This window comes from Benincasa hispida, chromosome 8 (genome assembly GCF_027475165.1).
Source record: "Benincasa hispida cultivar pf3 chromosome 8, pf3_genome.v1.1, whole genome shotgun sequence".
NCBI lineage: Eukaryota > Viridiplantae > Streptophyta > Magnoliopsida > Cucurbitales > Cucurbitaceae > Benincasa > Benincasa hispida.
The window spans coordinates 67,248,777-67,273,225 of NC_143485.1; the positions used below are offsets into that span (position 1 = coordinate 67,248,777).

The following is a 24,449-nucleotide window of genomic DNA, read 5'->3' on the forward strand; positions in this document are numbered from 1 at the left end:
AACCATTTGTTGCTGTTGCTGTTGCTGCTGCAACAATGGTTGACCATCCCCATCCACCCGCTTCCTGTAAATTTACAAGTAACATAATTTTCATTTCACCACATGATAATAATTTAATTAACTTTGCAATGGCTGAAATTAGTACAAGCTTTCAGCATAAACCTGAAACATGACCCAATGACAATGTTATAACATTATTTCTTTACTAGTGTGCCATCTTTTGATCTTGTAATTTTCATGACCCTTTCAGCGAGTTAGGCATTGTATTCGTCAACCGTGTAGCCATCTTTTGATCTTCCTGAAGTTTGAAATAATAGAAAATGGTTTAATAGTAATAAACACATATGTTTATGTACAAATGCACTTAAATATGTCATGATACGAAAATGTAAGGAATGAGAAAACATCTCTACACTTGTTTATAAGAAATTATTCTTTTACAGGAATCAAAAGTACTTTCATTAGATCAAGGAAACCATTTTCCATTATTCCCTTTCTTAGAGAATCAGCACTAGTTATTCAACTGAATTGGCAAGTGTACCACCATATTCCAAGTTTAAGTATGTAACTTACAATAGTTAGATTTTCTCAAAATAAACCCTAAATGCTAACTAACCTCGATGCTATCATTTCCAAACCAAGAACACAGGAAATAATCTTCTTTCCTCTCACCATAGTGGTAGGTGTAAAGAATGATGTAGCAGTCTCCACTATAAAATTTACCAATATCCTCTGCAAGCAATGGAGTTTTGGCACTGCCATTGATTCTCCATACTTAGAGAATGAAAACTATCAGGACCCCGATTAAACAATCAAAACTAATCTAACCATTTCAAACGACCAAAACTGGTATCATCTAAACCTCCATTTTCCCGCTTCCCTCCAGCAACGGTGCAACTTCCTCATTCACTGGTGCACTTTTTGTTAATCCCTTGAGATCAAGACCTTGTTGCTTCAATAGAGCTGTTTACAAAAAGAGTACCATTTTGAATAATAATTAAAGCAAGCAGAATAAAAAACTCATTTTATCAATTAGATGTGGTAACTACCAGCTACTTTCCTCTTCCTTCCTCAGCACCTGTAGTCACTGATCCAACTGGCCAGGACTCGAAGTTGGACTTAAAAGAATGTGTTTCACAGTCTTGTATAACCCGAGTCACACGAGTTGTCTTTGGCCTATTCTGGCTAGCAATAAATTCCTGAATATAAAGTATTGTTTGATAAATCCCGTCTATAAAACACATAAAGTAACAATATGCCTCCAACATAATCATATGCACAACCAAACATTCTCAACAAGTCAACAAAGTCATATGCACCATATCACTTAATAACTCATTCACAAGTAAGCTATTACATTACTACATGACATCACACATTAAAAAATTGCAGAAATGGAAGAACAGAAGTTCCAAAATCTAACATAACAAATATATGTTGATTCTAAAGTCAGTAAATGAAATCTCAAATCACAAAAACCCATAAAACTTCATATTCTTTAGTTTAAATATGGATAATCAAAAACTAATACTCTAATATGAAAATGGGACCTTCAGAAAACAACAAAAATGGAAGAACAAATGCTCCAAAATCCAACACAACAAACAAAAGTTGATTCTGAGGCCAGTTAACAAAATCCCATGAAATTTTATATTCAAATGCAGAAATGGAAGAACAAAAAGCTCCAAAAACCCATAAAAACTTGTATTCTACCTCTTTGCATTCAAAATTACTCCTAGAAACAAAATGAAACGATCCAAACAATGCGCGCATAGTGTGCCTCTGAACTTCCCCTTCCGGCATGAACCGATCAAGAAATTTCTCATCGGCAAGAACCCTCTCCTCTCCACCGTCAAGCTCAAAAGCACTGCTATGAAATTCCGGCAACTCCATCTCTTCCTTTCTTCCGATCACTCTTTCAATCTGCTCGCCTCCTCCAAACTATTGATCATTAGAGTGCAAATTATGTCTACATATGATTCCCTTCATGCTTCAGAAAGTCAAACACAGATGGTAATATAATCAATGGAGGAAATGACTAAACAATAAGAAATTAATGATAATGAATTCATGATTCCACTCCAATTTTTATAATTTAGAGAGATCAAATAGTCAAGCATAAACATCGTTATCATAACCGCAATAGTTAGAATTGAGTGACTCAAAAGTTCAGTTATTACTATTACCATAAACCTCGTTGTTGATGAGAAAGCGAGGTTTGAGGCATGATTTATAGTTTTCATTTAGCCTTTTCTGTTTGTTATGGCAAAATTTATGAGGCACTACTTTACAAGAATATCCTTTTGTATCCATTATCGAATTGGTTAATATCTTATTTGTTCTCATCTTTTTCTTTAAGATTGTTGTAAGCAAATTACATGTGTTTTCTTCGATTAGCTCTTTATTTCTGTCTCTGTTCTTGCCATTTTTAGTAACATATTGCACTTTATAAATGGAATTAAAGTAGGTTCAGGAAACGTAGAACTTAGAAAACGTGGGAAACTGATTACAGTTTTTGTTTCTAGAAAAAATAAAATATAAGAAAGAGAGAAACCTTGAGCTGAAATACTCAAACAACTTTCTAGTGGCGGAGAAGATAATGAGGGCAACATCGGCATTGTATAAAATGGAAAGCTCTTTAGCTTTCTTGAAAAGTCCCCTCCGATGCTTGGAGAAAGTGATCTGCCTCGCGGTGGCATTATTGATCTTCCTGATCTGGATTTTCTCCTTCGCCATTTCAATCTCTATAACTAGCTATAGCCTTGCTTTATGATAGGGAAACACTGAGAAAATTGAGAGAAAAACATGAAAAAGGTTCAGATAAAATAGTTCCAATTAGAGAAATTTCTAGTTTCGTGAAAAGAAACAGTAAAAGGCCGAACTAACTAGTGAACAATTGAAGGAATTGAGCTAGAAATAGAAAATCTGAAATAGGTCTCACAGGAACGGGGAGGGATAGGGGAGTGAGACCAAGGGAGATAAAAAAGCAAGATGGGCTAGGGCTTGGAAGAATGTGGGTTTTCTGGGAAGGGGAAGCGTTTTTCGGAAGTAGGATTCCGATGAGGGGAAGTGGGAGGGGAGGTTTTGGAGTGAGAAACAACTACCTAATAAAATAATGTTTCAATTTAAAATCAGAATAAAAAAAGAAAAAAGAAAAGGGAGTTTTATAGTTAGACGGAAGAACTTGGATGCCGTTGGGCGAGTTCTTCACCATAGGTCCGGTGACCTCAAACTTTCTCGCTCCGCTGACTAAACACACCACCATTTTCGAATTCTGTAACTCGATCTTCATTTTCTTCCTCACTGGTCCTCTAGGAAGCTGAGTCAGAGAAAGACCAAACGAAGAAGAATCTTGAGTGGGAGTATTGGATTGGCGAGACCGTCGAAACGCAGTGTCGGCGATGAAGGATCGAAGCGACGCGAAAGTGGAAAACAAAATCTCAAGGACAGTGGTGTCAGAGAAAAAGATGATGAGAGAAAGAGAAGTTAGGATGAGAAAGAGGAGACAACAATTGGTTAGGGTTTATGAAGATGCAAGGAAGTGGTTAGTGTTTATAAGCGGAAAATGAAAAAAATCGGGGGGAGGGGGGGTTGGTTTTTTTTTTTTTTTTTTTTTTTTTTTTTTTAAAAAAAAGTGGATCTTTAATGTCGATTTTAAACCGACATTAAAGGTATACCTACAATGTCAGTTTAAAACCGACATTATACATCCGATTTCACTTTTTTCAACCGACATTAAAGTCTAAAATTTTTGTAGTGATAAATATATCTGTAGTGCGAAGAGTGCAGCTGTCAGTCTTTAGTGGAGTGCCCGATAGTTAACGGATAGTGGATATCGTGATTAAAAAGTTTAGTCAGTTATTCACGTATCGTTGGAGCTTCAAGCTACATATCCATAAAGTCCCTTAGTAGCTCAATGGATTCAAATTGAGAATAAGTTTTTGGGTTAGTTTGAAATGTTCAAATTAACAAGAGAGAATTTTATTATATATGATATAATCAAATTGATTCAATTATATATGATATAATGTATTTGATATATTATTATTTAGTTGGAGGAATTAATATAAATAAGAAAAAAAAACTATGGTTTATATGTTGCATATGATGCAATATTAAAAGTATAGGTTATAAATATAATATGATAAGTTAATTATTGTATTTATTTATAATCTGTTAATTATGTGATAATTGATAATTCTTTTTCTAAGTAATCAACCTTATTGGGTGGTTTTACACAGATTTATGGTAACTGTGAGATAAAAGAAAAAATAGCTTTTCAAATCATTCAACCGTAATGTCTCACATAATTCACTATCGAGTAAAAGAAGTTTTACTACACGATAGCTTGCAGAGCTTAAACGATCGGGCATCGAGTCTATACGATAGACTTCCATTTGCTACATGATCGTTCTGTCCAATACTCAATCGTTTACTCCTTCACTTCTTCCTTCCCTCTATCCAAAATTAGTCAGAACCCACAACTTTTGGATTCTCATGCCAAGAATACCAAGGTAATCTTGTGGTGGTGTCTAGTTCTATTCGAGGATCGAAGATCGAGTTTTACTCGCTAGTGATCGAGGAAGTACCAATTGTTTGTTTCGTTTGTGCTGTTTGACGCATTGCTGAACGATCGAGGGAAATATGTGAAGAAAGAGTTATTTAAAGGTATTGTCACTCGATTCTTGTATTTATTTATGAAGCATGTTGTAATTTATCTTTAATGCATAATTGTTTCTATATGGTTGTAAATGTTTGAGTTCCTTCACAATGGAGTTTGGAACGATCCGCTTCCGCTCACAGGTTCTCTATATTTAGAGTTCCTTCAATTCCAATGTGGGAGAAACTAGTACCTCCAATCTTGATAAATTGTGATAGTATTGCCACAAGTGGTAGAGTAAAAAATTGTTTTTATAACAGTAAATCTAGACCTATAAGAAGAAAATACAATAATGTGAGATCTTATTTGAATAATGGAATCATTAATGTGAATTACATTAAATCTTGTGATAATCTTGCAGGCTCATTAACAAAGGCCTTAACTAGAGAAAGGGTCTGGAACACATCGAAGATGATAGGGTTGAAGCCGTTATAATTGTCATGAGTCATATATAAGAATACCCACCTAGTGATCAGAGATCTTGAGAACTAGGTTCAAAGGGAAAAATGAATTAGAAGGTGGCTGAAAAATGCACTATTTTTATATTTTGATCTATCCTTATGATGTACGTGTATTATCCTATAACAATATGGGGGCTTGAGTTTTTTTTTTTCCCCAATAAACTCTTAATAAAATTTGTAGCTCTTATGAGTTGGATGTGTTATGTTATAGGAGCGTCCTTGACAAATTTTACCTATATGAGTGTGAGAATGGGGCCGCTCTTTATGAGAATATGTGGCTTATACTCAAATACATTCATGAAATAATCGGATCAACACAAGGCCTTAAAGTGCTAACTAATAAAGCTCATATCAACACTTAGATAATTATGTATGGATAATAAGTTTTCTATTTCCCCTTTAACGTTATAGTTCAAGTTAGAGGCCACTATAAACATTAGAGTGGAGATTATTATTTCACTAGTAAAAGTTCAATGCAGAGTCACACATTTATGATGCAAAATTATCTTGCTTTTGGTCAATTTTATTTTGATGCTTACACTACAAGAAATCGAACTTCTCCCGACATCACAATTCGCCGAGAAATGGTGAAAATGGATCGTCAGGAGTTTGGTCGAGAAAAATTCGACAGGAGAGGAACTTTCGACACATGAAAAAAAGGCGTCGGAAGTTGTTGAAGAACTCTCGACGCATGAAACAAAGGCGTCGGGAGTTACCGAAGAACTCCCAATGCATGTATAGGGCGTCGGCAGTTCCTCAAACTGCTGATACATTATATATGGCGTCAGCAGTTTGAGGAACTCCTGACGCATTATATACAGCGTCGGCAATTTTTTGACTAACTCCCGACGTCTTTTTTTATACGTTGGGAGGAACTCCCGATGGTTTATTTTGTGCGTCAGGAGTTCGACGAAGATTTGTTTTATTTGTCGAGAGCTACAAGAACTCCCGAAGCAGTAAAATATACGTGGGGAGTTCCTTCACTAGTTAAAAATTGTCTTTTAAATATTTATAATTTTTTTAAATTTGATCTGAATAACCTATAAAACATAATTAACCAACTTAAACAGATTCACATAATAAATAAAACAAAGAAAACGAAGTCCATACTATAACAAATAAATAAAAAATTACAATATCCTACGATAAAAAAAAGTCGATACTAAATAAAAGAAATTTGTTTTCACAAATACATAGAAGAAATAAAATGAAAACAACGTCAATAAATACAAGAAAGAAGACAATGTCTAGAACACATCATCTTGAACAATCATCCAACCTCATCTTCGAACAACATCCTACAATAAAACAAAAATGTTCAAATGTCATCATCTTTAAACATCCACAACACATTCAAACTTCATAAACAAAACATCCACAAATGTCATAATCGTCCAACCAAACTTCATAAATAAACAAGAACACATTAGAACTTCACAATCGTCCAACCAAACTTCATAAATTACATAAACAAGAACGACCACACATAAAACTCAAACTTTCTCCCCAACAATCTAAATCAATCTCAACCCACCCCCACAACACATTAGAACTTCATAAACATTCATAGACACACAAAAACTCCAAGTTCAACAAAAAATTGAGTATAATCAAACTCTACCCACCCCCCACGACAAACATGAAACCTCCCGAACATCAAAAAACACACAAAACCTACAAATTCAACTCCAACAGAAATGCTGGACGTGAAGGGGGTGGCGAGGAAGAGGGAAAATGGGAGGGGGGGGTGTCAGGGTTTTCATATAGAGAAGAAGGGGGGAAAATGAAGGAGAAGGGGATCTGGTTTTTACCAGGTCCTATCTCCCGATGCCGCCCGACGGTGCTTTACGGTGTCAGGAGACACCTTGTCTCCTGACAACCGATTTAGGCGTCGAGGGAGTTCATTTTTCTTGTAGTGTTATTTTAAATATTAAAAATGAGTGGGGGATTGTTGTTACATTTTAAATATTTTTAATGAGTTTTAAGTCATACATGAGAAAGTTAAAAGTTAAAAGAGGTTTTATTAATAAATTAGAGAAAAGACATAATTTTTTTGTGGTTATTTGAGAAATGTAAAAGAAAATTCATTAATTGTATATTAATTATCTAGATCTAAAATTTAGTATAAATAACTAGTGTTTCTTTCTCTCGGATCACAATATAACACACCAACCAATACTCAATGTATCTTTCTCTCTTACTTTCTCTCATTAGCTCTTTTAAGAGCAATTGGCCAAAAAGAAGGGTGTTTTAGTTGTGGAGCTTTGAACTTTTCAATGCAGAGTGGTTTGAGCTACACAACATATCAATTGGGTTGTTGTATCCTGGAGGAAACATGCCAGAAAATATCTACTGTACCAGTGGTTGATATAAAGAAATTCAATACACACCACGAAGGGCTTGAATCTCCTTAAAGAGAGCGAGATATATGTGCCTCAACCTAATTGTTTACGTGTTTATTTCTTAATATTTGCTCTATTCTCCTCTATTATTAGTAATTCCCCCATCAGTGAGCAAGAACAAAAGCAAGAGTTAAAAAGTGAGCACAAACAAGAGCAAGCATGAGACAAGAAGCTAGAACAAGAACAGGATCGAGAAAAGAAAAAAATGAAAAAGAACTTGGTGTTGTCTTGTCACCATATTAAAATATTAGAAAGCTTTATTTTGGAAAAAGTAAGCCAATTTTTATTTTTTCAAAACTTTTTAGGTCATCCATAAAAAAAATCATCATAATATATGCCTTTGTAAAATCTTAAAATCCCTTGGGTGAATATATGTTTATTATTTTAAGATCAAATTACAAATTTAGTATACAAAAAATTAAAGAAAATAATTATGAACTTTGTGTTTCATTTAAAATTTATCCGTAAGAATTTCAAAAGTTTTAATAATACCCTTAAAACAATAAATAATTTTGCCATAAAAAACAACTTAAATAATTGTTATGTACAAAATTTTAAATTTTCTTCTTCAAGCGAAAGGAGGCGGCCCCAAATCTCCCGAATCAAATGAAAGAGAACTAATGCAATTATCCCCATAAAAAACTTTTTAATCCTAAATTGACCATGACTTAGAATGATTGAATAACTAAAATGAAGGATGACTATAAAAATGAGCTTAGTTTAACGATAATTGACATGACATTTTTTCCTAAAGATTGAAGGTTCAATCCTTAATTTTTGTAATTTTTATATTGAAAAAAAAAAATGAAGAGTGACCTACTTTATTTATAGAGTTTCGAGGGAGGGCTTAGGCTTGTTGATTTCCAATCCATTTTTAGTGATACCAAGTCCAATTAGTTTTTGGTCTAGCCACCACATTCACAATTCTATTGAACTAGCTTGTTTAATAGACAAGTGACATGAGTTGATTCGTCCAAATTTTAGATCTTTTAATTTAATTTGAAGATACATATAATTTTATCAATGTGTGATTGGCCAAAATTTCTTATTCAACCATGAAGATTTTACAAACGTTGGGTATATATCAAAACCTATAGTTAGCCATTTCTATAAAATGGCTAGTAGTTAAAGATTTCTAACAAGTGTAACTTGTGACATCAAATAAATATTAGTCTTTTCCTAACTCGAATTAAGGGCACTTTTCAAACATTTGACGAGTTTGAGGGTACTACTAACCTATAGTCTCATATGCATGAGTATGATGACAACTATTAATTGTTGCCAAACCAAACTAAGAAAGAAATGAAAACCCAAATCTAACATGTAATAGGAGGAATGAGAAAAGAAATGTCGTCTCATTTCATATATTTTATAAATCTTAAATGTTATCTTTGATAGTTTCTTAAAAAATAATTATGATATAAATAGAAACTACGTGACTTAATTTATGTGATATAATTCGTTTGATTGATGTCTTAGTATTTTTAATATTAATATTTTATGAATAACTAAACTTTCATTTTGAGAAAAAAAATTGAAAGAATATAGGTATAATAATAAAAAAAAGATCATAATTACCAAAGCGAGTTTAACTCAACACAAATCGACCTAATTTTCCGGTTTAAGGAGAAACTTTGAATAAAGTATACTCTTTTTTAAGACTTTATTATTGCTAAATAGAACAAAATACATTTCTAGTTCAAAGTTTGAGTTTGTATTGTCTGAATATATCTCCCAACACCAGTTCGCGAATTCGACAGAATAAACTACCTTTATCTAAGTTACTTCCATAGCAAAAGATCATCCATCATGCGACCAAACTAGGCGTCGGAAGAGCATGTTTTTCTGAATGCCCATCCATTTTGGTGTCGGTAGAATCTTTTTCGATGAGATTTTACCGACGACTATCCTAGAGATCAAATGATGCTTTTTGCCATCGAAAATGGTAAATTTCTTATAGTGTGTATATGTAAATTCTCATTTCACTCTTTGTTGTGAATATCAAAATAGATTGGAAAATTTATACGGATGGCCTAAAAATTAGGCAAAAAATGTCAAATTACCCAAATTTTCAAAAAAAAAAATAATTTATTGAATGATCCTTTGTTGACGTCAAATTTTGGTAAAATTACCAAAATATGCTCGTGCACAAGTGGAAAAAGCATTTCGCTCTCACTCTCTCTTGGTCTCGCTCTCACTCTATCTATTGGTCTCGCTCTCATTCTCTCTCTTTTTCTCACTCACAAATCACTATTCTCTCTCTTAGTCTCGCTCTCTCTTGGTCTCGGTCTCACTCTCTCTCGATTTCAGTCTCTCTTGATCTCGGTTGTTCTCTCTTCCTTTTCTCACTCATAAATCAATCTTCTCTCTATATCTCTCTCGCTCTTCATTCTCTCACTCATAAATCATTTTCTCTCTATATCTCTCCTCTTTTTTTTTGCACTCATAAATCACTTTCTCCCTTTATATCTCTATCCTCTTCTTTTTCTCACTCATAAACCACTTTCCCTCACTATATCTCTTGCCCTCTCTCTAGATCTCGCTCTCTCTCTCACGCTCTTTCATGGGAGGACTCATTGCGCATTAATCATCTTCAATGTCATTGCCCTCTCCTTCTCAAATACGTGATTATCTTCATTTCACATTCTTCACCTTTTCTTTAACTTTTGTTTTATGTTCATGGATTTGAAATTTTCATTCTGAAGCTGTCTCTTCTGCTTTATACTCATAAATTTGGGATTTTCATTCCAAAGCTGCCCGTCAAGTTGGGATGACTCATTGTTGGAGAAGAAGAACAACAAAGAAAAAAGGAAAAAAAAAAAGAGTTTTATCTGAAGTTGATCCTTCGAAAATGAAGGAAATAGAAAAAGAAAAAAAAATTGTGATCACACGCAAGAAGGAAAGGAAAGAAAATAAAAAATTAAGAACATATTCATAACTTCATTCAAAGGTCAGCTATACAAAATTTTCAAATAGATCTTATTAACAAATTTTCTTTTTTATTATTATCTCATGCTAGCAATAAATGTGTATATTGACAAAAAATTGAAGTCATGTTTAGCCAATTAAATGGACTTAGATTTTTCGATAAATTTAGAAATTAAAAAAAAAGGCAAAACGTACTTTTGATTCTTGAAATATGAGGCTAGTGTCTATTTGATCCTCAAAATTTGAAAAGAGAAATGGTCTTTGAATTAAACTTCTAAAAAAAAAAAATGATGTAGGTTGAATTGTCAAATTTTAAGTGAGGTGTCCATTTTTATTAGTTTTACATTGTTTATTTTCTCGTTAGATGAGTGGAATTTTATTTTTATTTTTTAGTTTCCATTATTTCTTTCTTTCTCCTTTCTCTACCCCATTCTCCCTCCTCTGCATCCCAAGTCTGAAACCTACCTTTTCCTCCTTGGGCCCCCCAAGCTTCCAAAGGTAAGGCCCTGAGGTTTCGCCACATAACTTTCTTCATCTTCCCTTTTTTCTGGTATGTTCAATCTCGGAACTACACTTATTTTCTTTTGGAAGACAAATACCCCAGATTTCAGAGCCAAAAACCATGTCACGTTTTGGGAGTTCGATGGAAAGGGGTGCTTGTTGAAGATTTCACGCTCGATCTAAAATGGACAATCGAAGAGACAGAAAACTTGCTTGATGTTCATCAATGGCAGCTCAAACCTAAGCTAGTGGGAAACACAAGTTTATATTCATCTCAATCACACTCGATACCAAATAGAATTGGAAAATTAGCAGAAAGAATTATAAGGCAAAAACCCATCTGGCCAAGAGCGAAAGAATTGTAAGGCAACGCCACAAGAGGGTTTTGCAAAATCATAATCAAACTTGGCTGAAACACATTGGGTCGCCAAATTTCCATTAAAGCATTCAAAATTTACAAATTAAATTTGAGTTTGCTTCCTTGAGATGTAGGAGATGTTGGTTTCCTTCCAAAAAAAATCATTTTCAGTGGGATCAAGATGGAGGGGAGAGAGAAGAGAGAATAGAGGGGGGGGGGGGGGGGGGGGAGGATAAGGGAAGGGGAAAAAATAACAACAAAAATAAAAATCCACTCATCCAACAAATAAAATAAAATAAACGATATAAAACTAATAAGATGGAGACCTCACTTAAAATCACTTTTTCATTAGTCAACTAACAATCAAATTTAGTTCACAGACCATTTCTTTTCAAATAATCCAAATAGATACTAACCTTAAATTTAAAAAAAAATATATTTCCAAAAAAAAAAAAACAAAAATTTAGATATGAGACTTGAAAAGTTTGAAAATAAAATTTAAATATATCAATACACTATTATTATAATAACAAAAAAAAAATTTAATATTATTCTTTATCTTTCAATACAACAGACATGAGAGTCAAGATCCAAGTATAAATAGTTATTCTCGACTACAATGGATAGGAAAATTCAAACCATACATTTCATGTTCTCTAAAATATCTTCCAAAATTTTGAAGCATTCAATTACTTGTGAGTTATGCTCACTATACCCGACTCTTTTTTTATATATATTTTTACAGCCACTATTCCAACTTAAATCATATTCGTTGTTCATTGTAATATAATACGCTTTTAAAAAATATATATTTGTAATATATATATATATATATAAAATACTTTTTTTTTCCTTTAAAAAATAAGAATGGTAAAACTTCAAAACAAAATCAACGCAAATCTCTGGTGACATAATCAAACGCCGGGATTCCAGCCTGAAAAAGGTTGTAATACAACTTCTCCGTCGGATGAATCGCGTCAAAAAACAAATACTTGTCAGCGTCAGGGCACACCGGTGATTTGTAATTACAAAGCAGCGACATCTCCAAGTACCCGCTTCCACAGCACCCAACATCCACTTTTTCAAACCCTAAAATTCAGATTCACCCATTTCAATCCACCAACATAATTCCCTCCGATTCAATTTTAAAGAAGAGACAAGCCATAAAGAAATACTCACCGGATTTTCCGACGTTGCGGATGATTTCGGTGACGCGATCGTAGGCGTCGATGTAGGCGATGAAAGTGGGGGATTTTTGAGAGAGACGAGTCTGTAAAGAGAGGAGTTCGGCTTGGAGAAGAGCGTTGAAGTCTCTGGCGGCGGCGGAGTAGCGGTCGATGCAGCCGCGTTCGAGGAAGGCGTTGCTGGAATATAGCGTTATCACCACCGGCAAGCATCCCATCGGCGCTAACCCCGGCATCACGATTCTTCTTGCTCCTTCGGCCCATAAGGCCTGCAAAGTATAACAAGCCCATCAGTTGTTGTTTCTTACTCTTATGATTTTGATTTTAATTTTATTTTTGTTTCAAACAATTTTTAATTACAATTATAAATCAATAGTTAATTTGATTTCACAAATGGCTTTCAATTTAATCCCTGTAATTTTAAGAATTTTAATGTAATCCTGGCTGATTTTAACTTGCTTCCTAATATTTTGAAGTTTCAATTTAATCCTTCTAATTTTGTTAAATTTCACATATTGCCCTTTTAACTATCTTTTACTTACCTGAAAAATGCTACTTAATATTTTCTCCCTTACTAGTTGAATTTAAAAAATAACCATAATAATTGAATTAAAAGTATTCTCCTCGATATCTAATCGAAAAATAGAGAGACCTCCTATCTATTAATTAACTAAATACTCTATCTATTAATTAACTTAAAAGAAATAAAGGAGAGTTTGTGGCACTGGATTAGAGTGATGAAATCTTGAATTAATATATTGAATTTAAGGAAGTATGTGTTTGACTTGTAGAACTATAAACACGATATTCCTTGATAAATATACAAAGAGAAAAATATAAAGTTTCTCGATAAATGTAGAAACTTCAATAATAATTTCTTTTAAAATGAATGAGTCAAATGCTCTCTCAAAGTGTAACATTTTATAGTCTAGAGTTGAAATAAAAAGCTAAATCTGAAATTTAGAGATCGAAAAGCAAAATTACTGCTAATCTTATTAGATGTATTTAAATAATAATATTATAATTAAAATATAAACTATATGTGAATTATTTTATTAGATTAGATTCTATTATGTGATCTGATTAATTAAGGTCTTAAATTTCTAAATGAATGAGTATGAACTTAATGGTAGAAACTCATTTATAATTAATTAAGGTTGAAACCGTAATTGAACTAGTATAGAAAGATACCTTAAAATTATAGTCCTCGATATAAATGATCATAAGGTTAATCTATTCAATGCTGACTTAAGTAATTATGTTAACACAAGCATGAATTTTATGTTTTTATGTTGAATTGTTAGGTTATGTTCGTTTTTTTGGTATTGTGATTCAATTGTAAAGAATAAAAGTATTAAAAAAAATTGAAACCCTTGTTGCGCAGGAACACACGGCACGAATCTCACACAACAAAAACCCTTGGTCAATCGGCCATGGAATCCGGCAATTCATTTGCCGGCAATGGGTTCAGTCGAATATGTTGCCGGCAATGGATCTCAGTTGAAGGTAATTTATTTTGCCAGCTATGGTGGGTTCTTCACCGATTGAAGGATTATTATTATTATTATTATTACTACTATGGCGGTGATTCTTGGAAGTTTGTATCATCATTATGATTATTATTTTTTCCCCTTAATTGATAATTGAGTAAAGTTCAATTTAATTTTTAAATTGATTTTTTTTAAAAAAATTTAAAATCTAGAAATTTTGTGCATCTAAGTTTTTTAATTTGCTTAATAATATTATAAATTCAAGTTTAATTGATCACGTTGTAGATTCATGCTTAATTGATTATGTGAATTTGAATCTAACGTTTGATTAATGATCCTTTTTAAAATTAGTGTGAATTTAAATTTTAAATTTGATTAATCATGCTTTAGATTCAAATTTAAATTTGATCAAACATGTTGTGGATTCAAGATTAATTGATCATGTTGTAGTTTAAATTTAAATTTAATTAATATTTGGGTGAATTTTGTTAAAGATTATATTGTGTTTTTTCTCATTATTTTTTTATTGAAAGATTCATCTATGTGAGTGATGACAAAGCAATTTTAGTTGAAGCTATTGGCAATTTTAGATTACATTTAAAAACTTATTGTTATTTAGATTTGAATGAGACTTTTGTTGTACCGTCATTTAGACAGAATTTAGTTTCTATTTCAAATTTGGACAAATTTGGTTTTTTTGTTCTTTTGGAGTCATTTTCAAGATTCCAAGCTTATTGGTACCTGTTCTTTAATTGATAATATATATATGTTTAATTCTTTTGCTTCATTTAACAAAATCCTATTATCTAATTCATATGGCAAAAATTGTAGATTAAATGAGAATTTCCATATGTTATGGCACAAGTGTTTAGGTCACATCTCTAAATAGAGAATTCAGAGACTTATGTCATATGGAATTCTTGATTCCCTTCATTTAAGTAACTTTGACGTTTTTGTTGAATGTATTAAGGGAAAAGAGACAAACATAAAATTAGGTGCCAACAGATGCTCAAACGTCTTAGAACTAATACATACAGACATTTGTGCCATTCCCTACGATTTCTTAGAATGGACGAAAATATTTTATTACGTTCATGAGCACCTATATTTAATTTATGAGAAGTCTCAATCTTTGGATGTGTTCAAGTCTTTCAAATCTGAAGTTGAACTTCAACTTGGAAAGAAATTAAGACTGTCAAATCTGATTGTGGGAGTGAATACTACGGAAGATATGATGGATCAAATGAACAACGTCTAAGGCCCTTTGCCAAATACCTAGAGGAATGTAAAATCGTCACGCAATACACTACATCAGGCAAACCCAACATGAATAGTGTAGCGGAAAGACGAAATAGAACACTTAAGGATATGGTAAGAAGTACGATTAGTCATTATTCTCTACCAGAATCCCTCTAGGGTGAGGTACTAAAGAGAGTAGTATATATCCTTAATAGAGTACCTAGTAAAGCAATAACTAAAATCCCTTATGAGCTGTGGATAGGAAAGAAGCCTAGTATTAGACATCTTCATATATATGGTTGTCCAGTTGAGGCGAGGCCTTACAGGCCTAACAAAAAAAAAAAAAAATTAGACTCAAGAACTATTAATTTCTATTTTATTAGGCATTCTGAGTGCTCTCTGGGTTTCAAGTTTTATGACCCCACTTCTAGATTATTGTTTGAGATGGAAAATGCTAGATTTAGAGGGGAGAGGGAGAGGAGGAAGATAACATAAGGAAAGTTGTTTTCGAAGATGAATTAGTTTCTTTTCCTAATGTGGTTATAAATGATGTTTATGCTCCAATTCTCGACTTCACTATTGAACTAATTATAGAACAAGACAACATTGAAGTCCCCATTGTTGAACCTGAAGTTAAAACTCAACAACTTCAAGAAGTGCCACTAAGGAGATCCACTGGAGAAAGACGAAGTGCAATTCCAGATTATTATATCGGATTTCTTCAAGAACATCAGGATGATGTAGGCGTAATAGAAGATGATCCAATCAACTTCCAACAAGCTCTACAAAGTTCTAACTCCCAAAAGTGGATAAATGCTATGGAAGAGGAAATAAAATCCATAAAAAATAATGACGTTTGGGAACTTGTCTAATTGCCATTAGGAGTGAAACCCATAGGTTGTAAATGGACATTTAAAACCAAAAAGGATTCACATGGCAATATGAAAAGATATAAGGCTCGTCTTGTTGTAAAGAATTTTACTCAAAAGGAAGACATTGATTACAAAGAAACTTTCTCTCCAGTTTCATTGAAATACTCTTTCAGGGTAATCATGACACCTAGTAGCTCACTTTGATTTAGAGCTACACCAGATAGATGTAAAAACTGCGTTTTTTAATGGGAACATTGATGAGACGATTTATATAGTGCAACAAAAAAACTGTGTCTGATAATTCAAAATCTATGGTTTGCAAGTTGAAGAAATCCATCTATGGTCTCAAGCAAGCACCTCGGTAATAATATTATAAATTTCATGAAGTAATAACCTTATTTGGTTTTGAAGTGAATATAGTGGAAGATTGTACACATCCCAAGTTCAGTGGGAGTAAATCAATCTTTTTGGTGTTATATGTCGATAACATACTCATAGCAAGTAATGATGTAAGTTTATTGCATGACACTAAAAGGTTTCTCAAAAAGAATTTTGAGATGAATGATCTAGGTGATGTTTCTTTTGCGTTAGGAATTGAAATACTGCAAGATCATTCTCAAGGTATTTTGAGATTGTCACAAAAGAACTACATTGAATTTTTTTTTTAGTAGATTTGGCATGAAAGATTGTGCACCAAGAGATATCCCTGTCGCGAAAGGTGATAAATTTCATTTAGGTTAATGCTCCAAGACCATACTCAACACTAAGGAGATGTAGAAGGTTTCCTATACATCGACTGTTGAAAGTCTAATGTACGTTCAAGTATGTACGCATCCAGATATAACGTTCATAGTTGGAGTGTTAGGTAGGTATTTGAGCAACCCAGGGATGGATCATTGGAAAACAGCCAAACGGGTATGAGGTATTTACAGAGAACAAAAGATCATATGCTCAGTTATCTAAGATCAAAAGTTTTGGAGATCATTGGGTATTCTAATTCCGATTATGCTGGATGGCAAGACACTTTGCGATCACTTCAGGCTATATCTTCATGTTGGCTGGAGGAATTGTATCTTAGAAAAATGTTAAACAAACATTGATGGCTTTTTCTACCATGGCTGTGGAGTTTATAGGATGTTATGAGGCGTTCAATCATGGAATATGGTTGTGCAATTTTGTTGTTGAACTATGGATAGTGGTTGGCATAGAAGACTACTGAAATTATTTTGTGACAATAAGTCGGTAGTGATGTATTCCAACAACAACATAAGCAATACGAAGTCAAAGCATGTAGACCTGAAGTCTCTGGTTGTTAAAGAAAGAGTTTAGAATAATCAAATTTCGATTAAACACATAAGAACAAACTCTATGGTGGCAGATCCAGCTTTACCACCTAAAGTTTTTCATGAGCATGTTGCTCAAGTGTTAGTCACTTTTTCTAATTCCATGGTTTAGTGGAAGTTTGTTATTGAGAGTTTTCTTTGACCTTAATTTATTTTCTATATAGAATAAAATTGATGGTTTATGTTTTATTATATGAACTTGTTTATCATGCATGCAGTTTAGCATAAAATTTTTAGGAATGATCTCACTAAGGAATTTGGACCAGTTGAAAATAGGCATGATCTAGATCACTTTACATGTAATTTCCATGCTATCCATCAATACTTGATCTATGTTGAAATCGGTGACCAAGGAAGGTTTAGTTACAAGGATAGTAACAAAAGCCGCCTTGATTATGTGATAATACAGAAGAAGGCCCAGATTGAACTAAAAGAGAATTCTATTATTGAAATAACTTGTTCATGTGGGCTTAAATTTTATGTGATTTAATTACATTAAGTACACAAGCATAGCCCAAGTAGGAGATTGTTAGATATATTTAAATAATAATATGTATAATTAAAGTATGAACTATGTATGTGTATAAATATTTGATGACATTGGATTATTTTATTAGATTGGGTCATATTATGTGATCTAATTAATTAAGATCAAAGATTCCTAATTGCTTAATAGATAGAAGCCCATTCCTAGTTAATTAGGGTTTAATGAGAATCCTAATTAAATTAGTATATAAAGAGACCTTAGGGCTATGGTCTCCAACATACCAAAACAATAAGGTCTTTCTTGAATCCCATCTAGAGAGAGGTCCCACTAAGGACATTCGAAGTTTTGGTCAAGAAAAACTATGGTTATCTTGAAGCTATCATAATAAAATCTAGTATGTTATTTATCTTCGATAATTTAACATAAATGATTCTAAAGTTAATCTATTCAATATAGATTAAAAATAATTATGCTAAGAGGTTTATCAATAAAACTACCCTTGTACTCGAGGCCTTGGGACGACCCTACAAAATAATGGGAGGAATAAATGGTAGTAAATGAGAATGAATGAGAGGGATTTATTCTGGTTCGAACCGGCAGGTGGAATTTAAAGTTGAAACATAATAATATTATCATGGACGTGGGATTGGCTGTCCAATCATTTCGAAATTTGCACATTTCTACATTATTCATGCATACCTTACCTACTCAAGCTACCACCTTTATACTCAAAATTAAAATAATACTATTAATATTAATTACAAATCTAATTCCTACTTTTTTTTAATTATCAATTTTGATATAATAAATTCTTAAGTTTGAAAAAAATATAAAATAAGACAAAAATCTATTCGACACCAAATAAAAAATTGATGAACACAGGAAACGTACTATTTGAAAACGACACGAACCTAAACTAAATTTATAATCAAACTTTAATTAAAAAATAATTTAAAAGCTACAGAATATTGAAGTTTTAAAATAATAGGCACAATATTAAAAGGGATGGGCTTAGAATCGCCAGCTTGACATGATCTTTACACATCGGTTTCAATTATATCATCCCTCGCAATGGGCAATAGGAGCTCTCATCCAACCTCCCGCACAATATTAAATTCAACCAACTCTCTCTCTCCTTTTATGTCTCTTTCATTATTTTATACTATTTACTACATTTTCTTTTTCAGTCATTAATTATGATAACAAAAAGCTTCAGTAATAATAATTTTGTCCCACCACAATCATTTATGGTGCATTTTAATGTCATAACATTAAGATATAGCCTTGTGCCAATATATATATATATATATATATATATATATATCCTTTAAGGAAGGGAGTGCTCGAAATAATTAGTAGAATAATGAGTTTCAAAAAGTTATGAAGTTTAGGGAATAATAAATTTTGGAAGCTCATGGTATAAAATTGATATTTTTAATAGTGAGACCCACAATTTTTTTAGACCAAACAGGAGTGGAGTTCACAACTCGTCCAAACATACCTTAAAGGTTTAGCTTTGATAATTTTCTGTGAACTTTTTTTTTTTTTAAAAAAAGATAATAATAAATAACCTTTTTGCCTTTGTAATTTTTCATTATATAATATCTTTGTTCACCAATAACCATCTCACCTAACCTCCACAAATTCAACAAACATACATTTACAGTATCAACGGCATAACAAGACATTCATGAAATTTGTACATACCAATTAATTCTTTCTTTTCTTTTTTATTTTAATATCTATAAGTGATTGAGTCAACTTTTAGACGTCCCAACTAAATTTTAAGTGTGAGATTGTTGATATTTTTTTTTTTTATCAACAATCTCATGATCATTATCGATCTGATGATTATTCTTATTACGTTATTATAGTATCGTAATTAATAGTATTTAAAAAAAGGAATAAATGTGAAGTTATAGAGTAAATTATACCTGGAAAAATTGGGAGATTTGTTGAATGATGAACTGCTGGTAAGCTGAGAGAGTGAATGTCTTTCTTCGAAGGGGTAAATTGAAGTAAGTGATAACAAAGTCGTTGGTTGCTGCACTGATAAAGAACACTGTATTCTTTATATGATTTATGGTTCTTTGCTTTCCAATTGCAGATTCCAATCTTTGTTTGTATTCTTTGAAATACTCCACTTGTGCTGCTATCGACACAACGTTCTGAAATAATTATTCGTAAATTTATAAGATAATGTGTCCATATCCTCCAAATTCCTCAATTTTATAAATTTATACTTATCTTTTTAATTCAATACTTCTCATTCTACGATCTTCGATCCATTATTAATATTTTCTTTAAAAAAATATTTTTTTCTACTCGATCCAACTTTAATCTTCATACTTTAAAATTTCTAATTTTAATCTCTATAATTTCGATAAATCTTACTTTTCATTTTGTGTTACTATAAATTTTGAAAATATATTCATATATTATGTTTTTCTTTATGAAAATTATTGTTATGCTTTAATCAATTTCAATAAAAATTAAAAGATTAAAATGATAATTTAATTTTAATATTTTTTATGAAAAAACCCATTATACAAGTCATTAACTAAAATGGTGTTGTGTAAAGTAAAAAAAACACATTTCTCATAAAAAAAACACATTTCTCACAGACTGATCAATGCATTTTAATGTGATAAAGTAATGTTTATCAAGAAAATTAAAAGCAAATCTCCACCCGCTAATCCGAACATAACTCGATCGTTGAACTAAAAAAATTACTTTACATGACTATATATATAATCGAACACAAGTCTACTTATCAGAGTAATTATTTAATTTTATGCGTATCACAAGCAATAAATGAAGATAGTTGGATAAACATTATTACCATAATAAACATTCTTACTATGGTAATAAAACCAAAAAAATAAAAAATACTGCAGCTATGTATTTATAAATATATTTTTTTAATACTAACAGACCCCACATCTTTTAAAGCAGTGCCCATATTAGGAAAGAATAACTACAAAAGTGATTAATTTACTATGCATAAAGGATTCTTTCTTTATTGAGATGCGTTCTCATTCAAAACATTATTATTATTATTTTTGTCGTAAACACGGTTAATACTGTACTTCTTGTTTGTCATATCTTTGTTGAGAAAAATAAATCTATCCATGCTTTAATAGACTTGGTATTCACTCTCTGAGCTATAAAGATATTTTCTAAATACTATACTCTTCATCATTCGTAAGCATGGTGGATTTAGATTAAGAACTTTATATAATTTAGTAAAAATAAATATAGTGAATGAGGCTTGAACCTACATTTAGAGGGGATTAAAAGGTAAATATATCATTGGACTAACTAATAATTTTGATATTATGTCAATTATATATATATATATCATAAAGTTGAGGTGGGTACGAACTCCCCGGATCCATACTAAATATGGCGTTGTTTGCGAATAAGAGATTAGGGTGTAATTGATTGGATTTGGTTGTTTATTGGTTTGTTTGCCTAAAAAAAAATAAAAGAAAAGAAAAGAAAAGGAAAAGCTACAAATGTGTTTCAATTTTAGTTGAGTTTCAAATATACACATTCAACTTTGGGAGTTTTATGTATGCCTAAATTATTTAAATTATATTTTTAATCTCACAATTTTTTTAATTTATTAAAATTTATGGATCTATTAGATATAAAATTAAATTTTTAGGTCAATTTTATTAAATAAAATTCAATATTTATATTTTATAATTTAATTAATTTTCAAAAGATTTCGACTTTATCTAAGAACTATTAGACATAAGATTGAAAGTTTGAGGAACTATTACTTGAAGTCTAACTAAATTTATAATTTAACCTTCAATTTTGTCTACTCAATATAAAAAAAAAAGAAAGAAAGAAAGAAAAAAAGAACCATACTTACATCTTAGTTCATTTTTGTATAATTCACTTTAATCATTAAGCAAAATAATAATAATAATAATTGGTGAGAATAGACTTTTTTTTTTTTTTTTCCCAACAAAGACAGTAGCTAATTATTTCAAAGAACATCAAATTCGTATACAAAACCTATGTTGGGACAGTAATTTCTTTTTAAAGCAACGATTAGATGTTGCCTACACAGCACTTAAGTCCTTTTATATATAGTGGAAGGTTTATATATATATATATATATGCAAGCACAACCAATGAGTGAGTAGGTAGTAGCTTCACTGCAATATCCATACTTAATGCAGTAGAAAAATGACCTTTAAAATTCAGACAACCTCAGAGGAGTTCCTATCAAGTAAATTCACCCTCACAACCAAATATCTTCACCATTTTAAAAAGAAATGAAAAAAAAAACAAAAATCATACGCAAAGATTAAAAAAATAAAAAACTAATTAGGTTGGTATTAATACACTAATTGACATGAATTCAAAATTTTTAATTTTAATAATAATAGAAAATGAACAAAATATCAATTTACATTAAAGCTCTACGTTTATAAAAATTTAGGAGAGTGTAAATTAATAAATTGATAAAATTATTAGTTCAAAATACAAAATTTAGGGGCACAAATTTAATTAGAGAGGAGTTGAAGGGTGTACGTACCCCAACTTTGGGCGTGAGGGGGTCGAACCCGGAACCTGCGGAGGCAAAACTGACGCCCGTCATTAAATCCTCGATGCTAAGCGTCGGGTCTAAATACGGCGGAACATAATCCTTCACTCCGAAGTAGGAAGCTATAAAATCGGTGCTCAGGCGGCCATTGGAGAATCTTCCGGTGGGGATATGGAAGGGGAAATCTTTGCCATAAGGAGGAAAATTGCTTCTAAAAATGGTAGGAACGAAGTTATTATTACCGGGATCGACGGTGGAATCTCCGAACACCAAAAGTGCCGCCACCGACGAGGAGGAGTTGGTGGTAGGAGCTTTAGTATGCCGGCCGCCGTTTGTCAGAGCTTGGGATTTGTAGAAGAATGTAGGGAAATGGAGAAGGAAGAGGAAGAGGATGAGGATGAGGGCAAAATGGGAAAAACGAGGGTGTTGATTCATGTCAGTTTCTAGAGGAAATAGAAATTGTGGAATCAAAAAATCCAATTCAAACTGAATCAGAAAACTGGTTTTCCTCTGTTTTTATTAGGACCTTTTTTGTGTGTATTTATGACCAAACTGCCCTTTTGGTCAGCCTTTTAATTTATTGGAACTGGTGCTGATTTGATAACTGTTGAATATTAGTTAGCCTTAGAATATTGTTAGTTGTTATTATGGTGGAAGTTTGAGGATATATCATGCAATTTTGCTATTTCCCTTCCCCTTGGGTTTTCTTTTGAAAATCATTTGTAACATGTGAGCATGAATTAAAACTTTTGTCAATATCAATTTCAAAATTTTGATTTTACTTCATTGTATTAAATCTTCGTTCACATATCAATATTTTTACGTTTTTATTAATTTGACGTCGACATGAGATTAATCACTATCGTAGAAAAATTTACAAAACAAGAAAATAAATAATAAAATATCATTAATGTGAATATAATATAAACAATAGATATGTTTACTTATTTAAAACCATAAAATATTTATTTACTAGATTAAATTTATTTTTTTATTTTTTTATTTTTATATATATTTTTAAAATATCCATCGATATCAGTATTTTTATCGATATTTCTATTGATATTTTTTTTGTTAAATTAAGATCTTGATATTTTTATTGGCGTCGACATTTTAAATATTGTCATTTAATCTATATTAAAAAATATTTCTAAAAGTTCTATATAAATTAATAATTAAGATATTTCTACTATTAAATTAAGTTACATATCTTCCTATCGAGATTAATATGTGATATTTTTTTAAGAGAAAAATAAATAAATATGCATATATAGATATATAGCATTATTGGATTCATTGTATGGTAGTATCTAATTTATTTGTAAATTTATTAAAATAGAAAGATAAATTATCGTGAGAAAAAAAAGAGAGGATGATTTGGATGTCTTTTGCCCGTATAATTGGAGATATGATATCATGTGATCATTCAACAACATAGATCATTGAGTCACTATATCGAAAACGTAGATCATTTGAAGATATCTTACTTAGATCACATGTAGGAGAGCTTAAGGCTTTAATTGGCATGCAATATATATACAAAATTAGAACAACTCTGTTTTTCTTTATTGGACATCTTGATTTAAAATTTATGTTTTTAGATTATGAACCAAGCACTAACAACAAAGTATTTAACTCAGCCTCAAAATAGTGTAATATGTTTATTTTCTACAAAGTTTGTGTCACAACTACGTTAACACTAGAAGAAATCACACTTCTCCCGACGAAAAATGAATCATCGAGAGTTTGGTCGGAAAAAATTCGTCAGGAGAGGAACTCCCGACGCATAAAATAGGCCGTTGGGAGTTGTTCTAGAACTTCGACACATAGAATAGCGCGTCGGGAGTTCCTAGAACAACTACCGACGGCTTGTTTTATGCGTCTGGAGTTCTAGAACTTCCGTCGCGCTACTCTATGCATCGGGAGTTCTAGAACTCCCGACGACCTGTTTTATTCGTCG

At 31.8% G+C, this 24,449-nt stretch overlaps 1 protein-coding gene across 1 annotated transcript; it reads right to left on the reverse strand.

Annotated features, from left to right (window-relative positions):
* Positions 1-11,831: 11,831 nt before the first annotated feature.
* LOC120082557 (GDSL-like Lipase/Acylhydrolase superfamily protein) lies at positions 11,832-23,130 on the reverse strand. The gene is made up of 4 exons (XM_039037786.2): positions 22,481-23,130; positions 19,860-20,093; positions 12,490-12,763; positions 11,832-12,399 (listed from the first exon to the last, which is right to left on the reverse strand). Exons 1-4 carry the CDS (start codon positions 22,922-22,924, stop codon positions 12,200-12,202), a joined length of 1,152 nt encoding a protein of 383 aa, XP_038893714.1. The 5' UTR covers positions 22,925-23,130; the 3' UTR covers positions 11,832-12,199.
* Between the last annotated feature and the right edge of the window lie 1,319 nt (positions 23,131-24,449).